The sequence below is a fragment of the Martes martes genome (genome assembly GCF_963455335.1).
Source record: "Martes martes genome assembly, chromosome: 2".
NCBI lineage: Eukaryota > Metazoa > Chordata > Mammalia > Carnivora > Mustelidae > Martes > Martes martes.
Genome location: NC_137889.1, coordinates 48,946,386 through 48,960,620, shown reverse-complemented (window position 1 = coordinate 48,960,620; position 14,235 = coordinate 48,946,386). Strand labels below are relative to the sequence as shown.

Genomic DNA, 14,235 nt, shown 5'->3' with positions numbered 1-14,235 from the left:
GGGCATCACTTGCAAAAATAAAATTAACACAACCATCCTCCGCTTTCCCTTGCTCACCCAAGCCTCTCCCTCAAAGTCATTTCTTAGCCCCATCTCAAAAGCTCTTTCTTAAACTTAAAAATAAAAGCCCAGTGATTCCTGAGGAATGCCGGAGGCTACTTACAAACCAATGTCAAAGGTCTCCCAAAGGATCTGTTAACGCCTTTAACACCCACAAACAGTAGACCTCTCCCGGAGGACTTTATCTTTGATGAGGGAGAAAACTATTTTTCCCTCCTTTCAAACATTTTGTGAAGAACTATGTGACCTTAATCAATCTCTGGGGCCAAAGATACAGGTCAAATTCTAGTACAATTCTATTAAATTCTCAATTTAAATGAGCGGTAATACACTGACCCGGGTTCCTTTCTTGATTCTTCTGACAGTATTAAAATATTTCCTACGTACAGAGTTGTAATTGTTGTCACACTGAATATTGCTGGGAAGAAACTAGAGGTTGGAAAGTTTTCCCTTTATGGAAAAATTCATTACAGTGAGATTTGATTCCTCATCCCCCGAACTCCACTGGTTCGTCTCTTAATACTTAGGAGAAACAAGTTATGTTGAAAGCTAACACATTGAAAGATAGGACCACCACAAAAAGCCTTCAGAGAATGCGGACACACTGAAGCTTGAGTAAGTACTCCCTTTCGCTGCAAAGCCCCTTGCCAATACTGTAAATTACTTTTCTTCTCCACCTGACTTGTAATCTATTTTTTTATTTTACCCTGTGCACAGTATACGCTGTGCTTATTATAAGGGATCTTGACTCCTTTTTTTGTAATACAAAGGAACAAATGCATTTAAAAGCCTTGCTTCAAGGCACCCTGGGTGTGGTCTGAGGCTCAGACCACGATCCCTGAGTCCTGGAATCCAGCCCCAGGTCAGGCTCCCTGCTCAGCAGGGAGTCTGCTTCTCCCTCTGATCCTCCCCTTTCTCGTGCTCACAATCCCTCCCTCTTTTTCTCTCTCAAATAAATAAATAAAATTTTAAAAATAAAATCCTGTTTCTTTCATTAGATTTCATCTTCTTTTCTCTCCAAGTCATGTGCTCAACACAGCACTAATGCAATGACTCAGAACCTCCTAAACCCTATTTACCACTGTGGTCAAGCACCTTCCTCCATGAAGCCTCCACAAATAATGATGGAGGAGGGGGAGGGAGGAGGGGGAAGGGGAAGAGGAGGACTATTTCCACTTTCCCTTCCTATCTAATAAGGCACCATGTAGGATCTCAGTTCCTCTCCCACTCCAAAATGTTCACACAATCCTCTGCTCAAGGAATGTATTAAATCTATTTTATCTATTATTTAAATGTTCCTTTTCCTACTACTTTTGATTGCCCCACTGGAAGGACACATAGGGCAGTATACTCCATAGCCTGGAGAAAATGGTCTCTTACGATAGACAAGACAAATTTAGGTAGATGATGGGTTCGGTGTTCATTTATTACTCCGTCATTTATTTACTGAGTGCTGACCACCTGTCAGGTGCTTTTCGCAGGGCTGGAGTTCCCTAATGAAAAAAACCAAGTTCCTGTCCTCATAACTTTACATTGTAGCACAGGAGACAAGCAGTAAACACAATCAAATAAGCAGGACAGTCACAGACAAGGTAAAGAACAGAAAGGGGAAAAAGAGAGACACTGAGAGGTGTGGGCGGGCAAGGTATGGGCAAAGACAGTATAGTACCCTTAGCTAGGGTTCTGAGGAGAACCTAAGGAGGGATTATTCTAACGGTGATTCCATTTTTAATTCTTTTTATCTCACAAACTACAGCTGGTGCTTCTCATTTGTAGATTCTGTATTTGTGAATTCTCCTTACCTGCTAGAATCTACCTGCAGCCTCAAATGAATATTCCTGGTCCTTCCACAGCCTCTCTCAGATGTGTGCAGAGGGGCAGAATGTGATGTGCAAGTTCCCACCTGAGATCCAACGAGGCCACATGCCCTTTCTTTCAGTTCTCATACGGCAAACAAGTATCCTTTCTGCGGTTTTAAAGGCAGTGCCAAGTTCTTCTCATATTACACTTTCTGTTAATGATTTCACCTTTGGAAACGGCCCCAAGCATCGCGCTGAAGTGCTGTGTAGTGCTCTGGGCCCAAAAAGGCTGGCATTTGTCTCATGGAGAAAATACATGTGTTAGATGAGCTTTGTTCAGGCTTGAGTCATCATGCTTTGCTCAGGCCATGAGTTCACTGCTGGTGAATCAATGATATTATATTAACATATAATATTTATGAAATATAATATGTAATATGTTATATAACACATATAACATATATTAAATTATATATCAAAGCAGGTCTTTAAACCTGACACAGAAACACACATAAAGTAAGGCTAACCAATTGATGAAAACATGACCAGAGGCTCCCAGGAACCTGACCCTGAATTTCCCCTAGGAGCCATGGCTCAGTCAGTATTCCCTAAGTCAGGGTTCCCAGCTACTTCACAGAATATTAACTACCACCAATCACAGGGATCTACATTACAACAAAAAGAATGCCTCAGTCTGACATCATGTTCGCTCTTTAATAGAGAAATGGCTTGACAGGGACCAGATTCTAGCCAGACTCCAGGACACTGCTGTTTTATTTTTGTTGGTGTTATTTTTATAGTTGCTTTTTCCTATGGCATGTGATACTGGCTCTCCTTTAATGGTAGGAACGTAGGCTTTTCTTTTGCAATAATTGTTTTCAGTAAAAATGGAAAAAAAAAAAAAAAAGCGGCAACAGAGAAGATACAGTGGGAAACAGACCAGGCAACTAGGTATGGACTCAGACATGAAGCTGTTTCACAAGGGCACTTGCACACGTCAGAGATCAAGGTGACAATGAACAAGTGAAGTTTGGGAAAACATATGGAGTAGAGTTTTGGCTTGAGCGAATTCATATAGCCACAGATGAAAAATGTATCCTCCATGAGCCTCAGTTTTCTTATCTGGAAAAGGGGGCAATATAGGAGAATTACAGCATTATCTCAATTTAATGAAATAACAGATAAAGAAGCAAAGTTGAAACTTTTTGGTCTTAGAACCCCTTTTTACTCTTCAAAGTTACTAAAGACCTCAAAGAGCTTTTGTTTATGTGGGTTGCATCTATCATTATTTATCATATTAGAAAGTAAAACCGAGATATTTTGCACTTTTTGACTTTAATTTAAAATCATCATAATAGAAGCACCTGGGTGGCTCAGTCAGTTAAGCAGCTGACTTCCGCTCAGGTCATGATCTTGCATAGCGGGCTCCATGCTCAGCAGGGAATCTGCTTGTCCCTCTCCCTCTGCCCTTTCCCACCCTTCCCCTCCACTCGTTCTCTCTCTAATTAATAAATAAAATCGTAAAAATAAAATAATTATGGGGCACCTGGGAGGCTCAGTGGGTTGAGCAACCGACTCTTGATTTCAGCTCAGGTTATGATCTCAGGGTGCCCGGATCAAGCCCCACCTTGGGCTCTGCAGACAGTGTGGAGTCTGTCTATACCTCTCCCTTCTCCTCCCCCTGCATGCACACTCTCTCTCAAATAACAAGATCTTTTTGTTTTAATTAAATAAATAATAAAATAATAATAAACCCACTGCATGTTTTTTTGTGAGTATGTATTTCTCCAAATAAAAACACTTTTCCAAACAAAAACACTTAGGAGAGGCACTGCTTTGCATCTGTGTAAATCTCTTTAACCTCTGCCTTCATGAAGGCAACTGGATTCCTCCATCGACTTCCGTGTTCAGACTGCTGCAGTATCCACTTCAGGCAGTCTCTGGGAAACTGTACTGTATACTTATGGGAGGGTGAAGTGAAACAGGCCAATAATATCTTAGTATTACTGCCAAAAAAGTTTCTAATCCCCTTGAAAAACATCTCCGTAATCCTCGCATGTACCTGGAACATACTGAATTACAGGGTTTAAAACAGTCACAAAGTAAATTCATAATAAATATTAATTCTCTATTCCTCTTATCCTTAGCCTCCATGTTTTTAGAACATGAACACATCGGGGCAAAGACTTCTCCAGCTGTAGAATATCTACAGCAGCATCATGCCTCCTGTAGACAGATGACCAACAAGTGTTACTGCTGTTGCTTATTCTGGTTCCATAACTAATTAGCTGTGTGATCTTCAGCTAAGGATTTTTATTCTGTGTTCAAATTCAGAGACCCATGGATCTGAAAAGGGAAAGAAAATGCATCTCTATTTTCTAACACTCAGCATTTACTTTAATTATGATTACAGGCAATATACCCCACTTGCAGCAAACCAAAATCATGGCTATTTTCGTATCATATCACAGTTACTGCAGATATCTTATGAAAATCACATATGCTCATCACTAGTAGGGTAGTTATTAGATCTGCCACTAGATCTTGTTATCTAGTGCATTAATAAGCACATATATTACAATACCACAAATTCTGAAAAGTATCTTGACAGCTGTATTTCAAAACAACTGGGTTTCATTTCCAACCCTTCACAGTTGACTTTGTGCATTTAAAATCATTATTCAAAGAAAGTGATCCACAGGCTTAACCAGATGACTAAGGGAGTTCATGCAGTCAAAAGGTTACCTTGCGTTAAGCAATTCACTTTACGACTTTAGTCTCCAAGTTCCTCTCTTTAAAGGGAACCCAGACCAGTTATCCTCTGAGACCCTCCCCTCAAGAGCTGAACGGGAACCCACAGCACACCTGACTGCATTAACAAAAAGCTACAAGGGTCTGCTCTCAATTTTTACACAGCATTTGAGAGTCTACTGAACTAGGTGCTTTCAGATTAATGTGGTTTAGCAGAACCAGACAGATGAAGAGCTAATGGTGAAAGCAAAGGTCCTCCCACTCTACCTTTTATCGCATTATAACAATATAGATCACAAATAAGCAATAATTAATTATTCTGCAAAAAAAAAAAATCAACCATCCACATCATCTGGGGCTGTTATTGATAGGAACTGCTTGTTTGGATGCAGACTTACACACAAATGTTTCAAAGCATCAGAAGCGTAACCTGGATATATATCAGTAACGTTCTTTAAATCTAAATAAAAGTGATTACACCCTCATATTCTCAAACAAAAATTTCAAGAAAGAAAGAGAGAAAATAAAGAAAAACAAGACAGCTTTCCATGGCAATGGGAAGTGCCCTTGTATCCAAGCACTGGCACGGAGAACTTCACACCGGGATACTAATGGACTAGAACTTTCAAGAGGCAAATCTATTGGTCCTCTCCCTTGATAACACAGATAACACGTGTGGGTCATTCAGGCCCTTCTAAATGCTAGAGACTGAGCCAACAGAGCTATGTTTAAGAACTAAGAAAGCCCAGACAGATTGCATTTCAGTCCCCATAGAAAAATCTAGGCTATGTCAGGAGCAGCCAATAGTGGCACCAAGATAATATAAGAGTAGAGACTGCTAGCTTCCCTTAGCAAAATTCAAATGGAGATCAAAGCGCTACCCTCACACAGAGTAGCTGTGAGTCATTAAAATGCTTCAAAATGGCTATCATATGGTTTCCTTCACCCAGAAACACAATCTGACCACCAGACGCTCACAAGTGGTAACTATCCCCCCCAAACGTCCAACAAGCCAATTTTCCTAATTATATTTAAATGAGTCTGTCTACTCTATGCTTATTTTCTCAACAGCACATCTTTTTTTTTTTACTTGCAAAGGTAGAGACAGACTGAAGGCTCTCATTTCACACATTTAACCAAACAAAATAAAACTCATATTGTGGTGAATGGGGGGGTGAGTGGGGAGAGGAACTGCATTAAATCATCCTAGAAATTAGGTTAGGGAGTTACAATGTCACCTCAACACCAAGAATAAGCAGTTACTGAGTATATGCTCTGTACCGGGTATTGTGACAGGGATACATAACCATAACCTTCTGATTCAGTGAACCCAAGGATAAAAGGATAAGTAGCAAAGGATGGCACAATGTAGTGATTGTAGTGTGAGGAGAGGCGTAAGGGTTTGGGAAGGTCTGGTTCATACCGGATCCAGGGAAGCTAGGGGAATGGATTTGAGCCCTGAGGAAAAGGCCGGATTCGGCAAGATGCAGGCGTGGGAGGGTACTGCAGACAGGGGACAGGCACAAGGGAGCAAAGTCCCAAAGGAGAGACTCTCCATTGAATATTGCACAAGAGCAAAGAAGGGCAGTGTCTGCACCAGTGAGTTCATGAAAGAAGCCAGGAGAGATAAGGCTGGTGGAGACAGGTTGAACCAGATTATTATAACCTTGAAAGCTGGGCTCAATTTAGACTTTACCCTGTAGGCCAAGGAAGGCTTCCAAGGAGGGAGGTGTTATGAACAACAGTGAGTTTTAGGAATAAACAATGGTGATTTATCTCTGAGGCTAATCTGTCCTAACAGTGGGTCCTTTTGTCAAGCCAAGATTAATCAGAATCCATTGTGTCTAGTAAAATAAGTGTGCCAAATTATATCCTGGGGCAATTTTGCTACCACCTATGCCCTGGAAATGCAACTCAAATACTTTTCTTGACTGATGATAAATAACCAGGTAATCTGATCCCAGAACGGGGGGGGGGGGGGGGGAGTGTACTAAAAAGAAAACATGTCATACTTGCTCCTGTGACAATGGCATTAAAACCATACTGGGGGCGCCTTGGTGGCTCAGTGGGTTAAAGCCTCTGCCTTCGGCTCAGGTCATGATCCCAGTGTCCTGGGATAGAGCCCCACATCGGGCTCTCTGTTCAGCAGGGAGCCGGCTTCCTCCTCACTCTTTGCCTGTCTCTCTGCCTACTTGTGATCTCTGTCAAATAAATAAAATCTTTAAAACAAACAAAAAACCGCATATGGTGGGGGGGAGGGGCTATATAAAAGTCATAATTGTTTTGGATACTGTTAAAATTAAAACTGGTAACTTTGTAAAAGTAGTGATTAATGATTAGGCATCGCTAAATATGCCTTAATTTAGTAGTACTCTGTAACGCTCAAATATAAAGAAACTAATTCCCTCTATCTTATTAGACCATTTCACCTCCATAACTACTGGCTACTTACTGGCACCTGCCATGTGGAAGACTCATGACCAAATTATGACAAGGTGGTCTGGGGCAGGAGAAAGACCTACTCATTTCTGAGTTGGAGCCACAGGAAAGTGCAAAGATTCTAAGTAAAATGTAAGAGGAAACAAGTTTTGTTTTTTTTTAAGAGGGAAAACAAGAATTATGTATATACAATATATAGTATTCTATACACTTACATACATACATAGAGGGTCACAATTAAGAATACTATAGTAAATATGAAAGGGTTTGGTTGTTGGTTTTTTTAAACTGACTCCTGGTTACAGAGTTGAAAAGCACTAGAGGATGTTAAAGAGTTATCTCTGAAAAGGACTTCATGGTCAGAAAACGCAGAAGCACACAAGAGGTCCAGGGACCACTCCCTACTAACTGAAGCAGTGAGGGGAAAATGGGGGCGGGGAAGGGACGAAAGTAAAAGATTAAATTACAAATGGGCCAAATGAATGAACCTGACAGGAAGTGATAAAATTCTCAACACACACAACTGTGTTTATTCTAGGGAACCGCTCGGAAATCTACTTGCCCTGTAATCTACCGACTAATGGCAGTCTTCCCACGAGACCTCAGCAACCTCACTCCTGGATAAAAGGTGCAAGGACCACGGTTTTTCCCCTGGGTCAAAACCAGGCAGAGCCAGTGTTTTGAGTCCAAAACAACACAACAGCAATCCCTCCGCGGGTGGTGGGGGCTCCTCCAGGACCGCCGTTAGGAATGCCAAGTGCCTGGGCAGGACCTGTCAGTTTTCTTAACAAAACATCCTGTTATCCCACGATGAAAATCGGGGCTCGGAAGGCAGTCTTACATCGTCTGTCTTCATGCACGGTCCGTTAGGGACGAGCGTGTCTGCACAACCAGCACCCCCCCCCGGGGGGCAACCACCGCCCGCTGCCTGGTCACACACTTCCTGTCTCTTCCATCACCCCCACCCCACGACTTCAGTTTCCCATTCAGTTTACAACTGTTAGCAGGGTCCCAGTCCCTGGGAGGAAAGGGGGGCGGGCGGCATTCCACCCCCAAACCCTCACTTTGGGACCTCAGAGTGAACCCAGGAAGAAGGCAGAAAGCCCTTGGGTCCCCGAGCGGCACCCGCATTCGGCCGACGGCGGCCGAATTACAAACTACTCAATGAAACCACAAGGATGCGGAGGAGAAAGGCGAGCAGCCGGGCGCGGTGCCCCAAATGAATAGCAGGCGAGCGCTCGTCTTTTGACGTTTCCGTCGTGCAGCGCGCCGGAGCTTTGGGTTCGGGAGCCGGATTACCAGTCCCGGAGCCCGGGCGCACTTTTAGCCCCTCGGATTCCCCAAACCGGGAGGGACGTCCCCAACCGGGAACTGTCGCCGGGGTAGCTGAGCCCTGACTGCGCCTGTGAGGGCAGCGGGAGCCGAACCCGGTACCGGGCAGCGCGGGTACCCAGTGGCCCGGCGTCCGCCGCCCAACTTTGCGCAAGCCAGGGCCGCTCCCGCGAACTTCGCGGCAGCCGGGCGCGGGCGGGGTGGGGCGAGCACTCACCAACCCCGTACTTCTGCCTCTTGGTCGGGATCCAGCGGGCCATGGCGGCGACCTCGCCCCGCGGCGGCAGCGGCTGCGGCGGCTACAGCTCCTGGGGCCCCGGCCGCCGCCGCGCCGCGCTCCCGCGCGCCCCGGGCTCCTCCGCCATGTTCCGGCAAACTTCGCCGACCCCGCGAGCCGTCTCCCCGTCGCGCCGCCCGCACAGGATTCGCTCCGGCTCGGCCCCGGCCCGCGGTCACCTGCTGGGCCGGGCGGCCGCGCCGCCGTGCGCGCCCCTCCCGGCGCCGCCCCGGCCCCTCCCGCCGGCCGCGCCCTCCGCCCGCAGGGGCCGCCTCCGCGCCCCGACCCGCGGGCTCCCGGCCTCTCCCGCCCGCCCCGGGGCTCTGCGCTCTGCCGGCTCCGCCTCGCGCACTTCCCGGGAGCCGCTTCGGCTCAGGTTTTTTCCATTTAGTGTTTGGCGTTCCACCTCCCACCCCGTCTTCCTCACCCGGATTAAACCCTCGAGGTTGGATCCCGGGGGGCGTCGGGAGGGCCGCGCTGGAGGCGCGGGGCGCACCCAGGCGGGCTGCGGGCCGCGGGTGGGCGAGGAGTGCAGGGTCGCGCCCACTGCGCGCCGCGCCTCTGGGGGAACGAGTATAAATTCTTAAGTTGCTTCTCGGCCCCGGCACCCCAGTGTCTGGCACTCAGCGGGCGCTCAATAAATATTTGTTGAATGAATGAGCAGTTGACTACTGCGTTCACCCCCTAGAGCTTTAACTGACACCGAGAGAGCCGGAAGCCGGACTCCAGGGCAGACATGATCTCCCCGGGCCACCGTTTAGAGCTTTCAAAGCGGGCTCATCTGTCTTCGGGTAAATAGAGACCCGATGCGAGGGAGACGTGCTCTTCAGAAGTGTCAGTTTCCTAGGGGAGCTCAGTCGGGAAAAATTCTTTAGAGAGCCTTAGCTTGGAAATCCTGTACCCCCAAACACCGGCACTCCTCCCCAGCTGGAGAAATGCATACCCTTATGCTCGAGGGAAAAGTTCCCCCCCAGGACCCCCCATTTCCGAGAGACCTGCAGCCTGAAGACCATCCCCGCGGAGTGGTGGACGGGGCACACCCGAGTCCTCTCTCCTCTGCCTGTGTAGTTTTGACCAAAAGCCAAACGCAGGGACTGCTCCTTTGAACTGCAGAAGGCTTCTACTGGAGCCCTCTGAAAACCCTCCTGGATCTCACTTCCTCCTGGAGAGACCTCGGGAATGATGGTGGGATTAGAGACACCTGAGTTGGGGGGCGGGAGAGGGGGAGGGACGTTTTGCTACCTAACTACCCACAGAAGTAAAATCTCAGAGTAAATAACCAGCCCATTTATGTTGCGGGTTTGAGAAAACACCTCTTGAAACTTGTTTTGTCCTTGCAGTCTATGACATTTTCCTTGCCTATTTGGAACATGAAAGAAAGATAAAATATACACGTAGTAAAAGAGAATAAAACTTGATTGAAGAATTAGTGCATTGTAAGTTTGGTAACTTTTGCAAAACCAGATCTGAAATTTAAAACAAAACAAAAAAGTCCTATTCTACTTGGGTAACTCCTAGCGCTTACTTTCTTCTCCATCAAAAATAGGCATTTATTCACAGAGTGTAGTGATAATTTAAGAATCTGTCACTTTAGACTTAACATCAGGAAGGCATGAAGGCATTCCACCATCTCCCTGAAAATAATTTTTCTTTCTCTGCCAATGATATCATGATTAACCTAGTTTCCAGGCTAGATAATCTCTTCTTCTTCCCACAAACATTAGCTATGTGCCTATTAGGTTTCAGGCACTGTCCTAAGAATGGTTCACAGCAATGAATACAGTAAAACCCCTACCCTCATAGAGCCTACAGTCTGGAAGAGGAGAGTAAAACAAAACAAAGATACTGCCACATGAGGCTGAGCATGTAGAGAAAAATCCCAAGCAGGGAGGATTGGATTGGGGGGGGGGGGTAGATTCTGCTGTTTTATATCGAGTGAAGGTGACATTGAAGTATAGACTAGAAGGAAGTATGGATTCCAGGGGAAAGTATTCTGGACATCAGGAACGACAAATACAGAGGCCTGGAGGCATGTTTAACATGTTCTTAAAACAACAAGAAATCCTGGTTGGTAAGAGGTCAGTAAGGACCAAGTTTGGTCCAAGAGGCACAGGGTGGCCAGATAGAGCGGGACCCTGAAAGGAGTAATAAGGACTTAGATGTTACAATAAAAGGTTGAAGGGTTTTGAGCCAACCTGGGACACAATCTAATTTGCTTGCCTGTGGGTAGAACAGATTATAAAGGCCCAAGGGAAGACACAGGAATATTTTAGTAGTTCAAGCAAGAAATGAAAATAGTTGGGTCCAGGATGGTAGGGGAGAGATTGAAAAGAGGTTGGATTCTTGGCATGCACTGAAGGCAGAACCAACAGGAGTGCCGTGTGCACAGAGGAGAATTTACTGTGAGGCTTCTGGACATTTTCATTAGCTTTTGTTTCCGGAAAATTTGCAAAGAAAAATAATGTGTTGTGTTTGTGTGTGTGTTTTCTTAAGATCTTTACCCTATATGCTTCAGGCCCCAGAGAACTTGGATCTTGTCCCTGGGTGCGATAGATGGGTCAAGGATGACTCTAAGGCTGAGGGCTTGAGCAACTGGTAAATACATCCAAATTGTTCTGTATTGAAGTTTTGCATTCTTATTTCTTTATGGCTTACTTCGTCATGCTGTCCTCAGTCAGTGATGCCTCCAAGTGGACCATTAGGAGCTGAAGCATTTGCATTATAGAATGGGACCTTCACAAAGTTATTTTAATCACCTCTGTTCAAGAAAATTGTTTCACCAATGTTCTCTAACCACTGTTATATTCTGAATTTAATACATCAGAGTGTTTGTGCTCATTAAGTGGATCTGGATTTCTACCAAAATCATTTCAGCTGCCTTTTCTGGAATGTTTTCAGCTGCCACCCCCTACCACATTTTGCAACACTTGAGGTTTGAATTTGGGCATTGGATATCTCAGGTTTGACAATAGTTGCATTAAGAGGGTTGGAGGCAAACGGAAAATTTTAATTACAGCTTTCAGTATGTTTATTCTTTTTCCTCTGAAGCCTGAAGCCCACCCACTTTGTTATATCAGATGGTTAAATCCAAATTTGAAAGTCCATTTAAATCATAAAAGCAGAGCTATTCAATGTCTTTTATTAAAATTAGGCTTTAAAATTAGAGAGTCAGCCAGATGGGTAGGTGAAATAAGAGCGTGATTCCCAGAAAGATCATTTCACTTTCGTCTGATTTCTTTTCAGAAGAAACAGTAAGCATATTCCACAACCAGAGATATTCAGACTTCAAAACCTACACAAATACAAACACATTTATGCACCCGCCAGCATTAGCATACTCTGCTTGAGAGTATGCCTTGGAGAAAGTGTGCTTTGGAGAAAGAAATGAGGATAAATTAATTTGGAGGCCAGTTTGACATGAAAATTGTGGCTATCCCTTACAATGCCTAAGAGAATAGACAAATGTGGGGACAACTGGCAAGAGCCTTCACTTCCTCCATTGATTACCAGGTTTATTTTGCCAAATCTGGCTGACTTGATTGCTTCTCTGAAAGAAGCTACGGATTCTGCTTAAAAAGTGTCTCTTTTTTGTCTTCCCTAGATAGAAGAGGCTCATTCTTTGAGCCTACGTATGAATGAGTGTATTTGCTAGAATTCCCACCCCGCCAAAAAAAGGAAAAGCGTAATTGGCTTTAACCACCACTTTGCGGTCTTCTAAGGGCAAATGCTTTAGGACAAGATGGTTGTATGTAGGTGGAGCACAGGGCGATGCATTGTCATTTGGGACCCATGAGCTAAAGGGGACAAAGAAACTGACCTCCACACCCCTAGAATCACTTTTTTTTTAAATGTACCCTACAAACTCACATCACTATCCACTCCCCCCCCCACCCCGCCAAATGATTTGTCTGGTGAGCATTTTTGGGTCTGTTTGTGCTTCTGCCATGTGATATTGTAGGTCCTGCTTCTCTGATGAGTGGGAGATGATGGTCGGTGCTCTAATGCAAGTCATAGCCTCATCCCCATTGCTGCGTGATTTATGCTTGGGAAGCACTTTCATCCTATTCACGAACACAGCAGAAAGCTTTTAGTTTTGTTTCTAGAATGCTCGTTGCTGCAAAGACCGAAATGTGCTTCAAGATCACCTTTGGGAGAAGCTGATGACATGAGCAATTCAAAGTCATTAGTTTGATGAAAATTGGATATTCATGTGAGAAACAATGAAAACCACTGGAGTTTCCAAAACTTTGCTCATACATGTATCTTGAAAAGTTCCTATATGCGTTGAAAATTTGTCTTCCTTAAATTCTTTAAAACAAGAGGAGATAGGAACTAAGAAGCAATGTGGAAAAATTATGATGTAAGCATAAGTCAAAATAACCAATTTGTATATGCCAAAATAATTACTTTGCACATGCCAATATATAAAATTATATTCTACGTTGGAAAATGACATCAAACATTAAAAAAGGGGAAGTTTTGGGACACCTGGGTGACTCAGTCGGTTAAGCATATGCCTTTGGCTCAGGTCTTGATCCCAGGGTCCTGGGTTGGAATCCCACACTAGGCGCATTGCACCTGCCACTCCCCCTGCTTGTGCTGTCTCTGTCTCTCTCTGTCTCTCTCTCTGAGAAATTAAAAAAAAAATTTTTTTTAAATGAAAATTTTTATTCAACCTTCTTCAAAATAAAATAAACAAAAGAAAACTTCTTGGTCGCTGAGATTCCTGGATGAGAGAGGAAAACAAGAAGTTAAATGCACAAATTTAACCTTTTATTTGTGACAAGAGTGAAGCTTCATTCTGCAATCTTTGGTAACAGTGACGCTGTGACTATATTGTTTAGGTGACTGTCATAGTCAGCAGATTTGTCTTCCTATTACTTCATGGTCAGTTAAGAAACCCATATCGGATCCAGAATTTTTATTTAACACCAGATAGATTTTCCGTGGTCGCCAGCTGTAGTGTAGCAATAATAATATTCATGGCCTGTGCCTGGCACTATTCTAAATCAACTTGTTTAATCTGCACACAACCTAATGAGGTAAATCACACTATTGCCCCCCCACCCTTACAAATGTGGAAAGCATGGCCCAGAACAATCTAAGATATTGCCCACATGATGAGTTAGTGGCAGAACTAAATTCAAACCCTGAGCAGACTGGCTCCAGGGTCCATGTTCCAAACTAGGAGTCAGTGAACTGTTGCTGTAGGGGCCCATACATATATTTTAGATTTTGCAGGCCATCTGTCTCTGTTGCATCTGCTCCACTCTGTAACTATAGCAGGAAAATAGCCATAGACAATATGTGAACAAGTAAGTGTGACTGTGTTCCAATAAAACTTTATTTGTAGATGCAAAATTTGAATTTCATATAATTTTCATAGGTTATGAAATATTCTATTTTTGACTTTTTCAATCATTTAAAAATGTAGGAAACATTCTCAATGTGAAGCCTGTACAAAAACAGGTTGTGTGTTGTTGTTGGCCCGAGGGCCATAGTTGGCCAATCCCTGCTCAAAACTATGACCGCCACCTTTTGAAGTGAGTGGAAAGGCTGGGGGTGCCGCCAGGAGAA

General features: G+C 44.3%; 1 protein-coding gene across 1 annotated transcript in view; it reads right to left on the bottom strand.

Moving 5' to 3' along the window:
- DOCK5 (dedicator of cytokinesis 5) overlaps positions 1–8,865 on the bottom strand; it is a 210,628-nt gene extending 201,763 nt beyond the window's left edge. The window contains exon 1 of the mRNA XM_080797224.1: positions 8,599–8,865. Coding sequence (XP_080653350.1) covers positions 8,599–8,641 — 43 coding nt within the window. The 5' untranslated portion in view covers positions 8,642–8,865. The remainder of the gene's footprint in view (positions 1–8,598) is intronic.
- Positions 8,866–14,235: the final 5,370 nt, after the last annotated feature.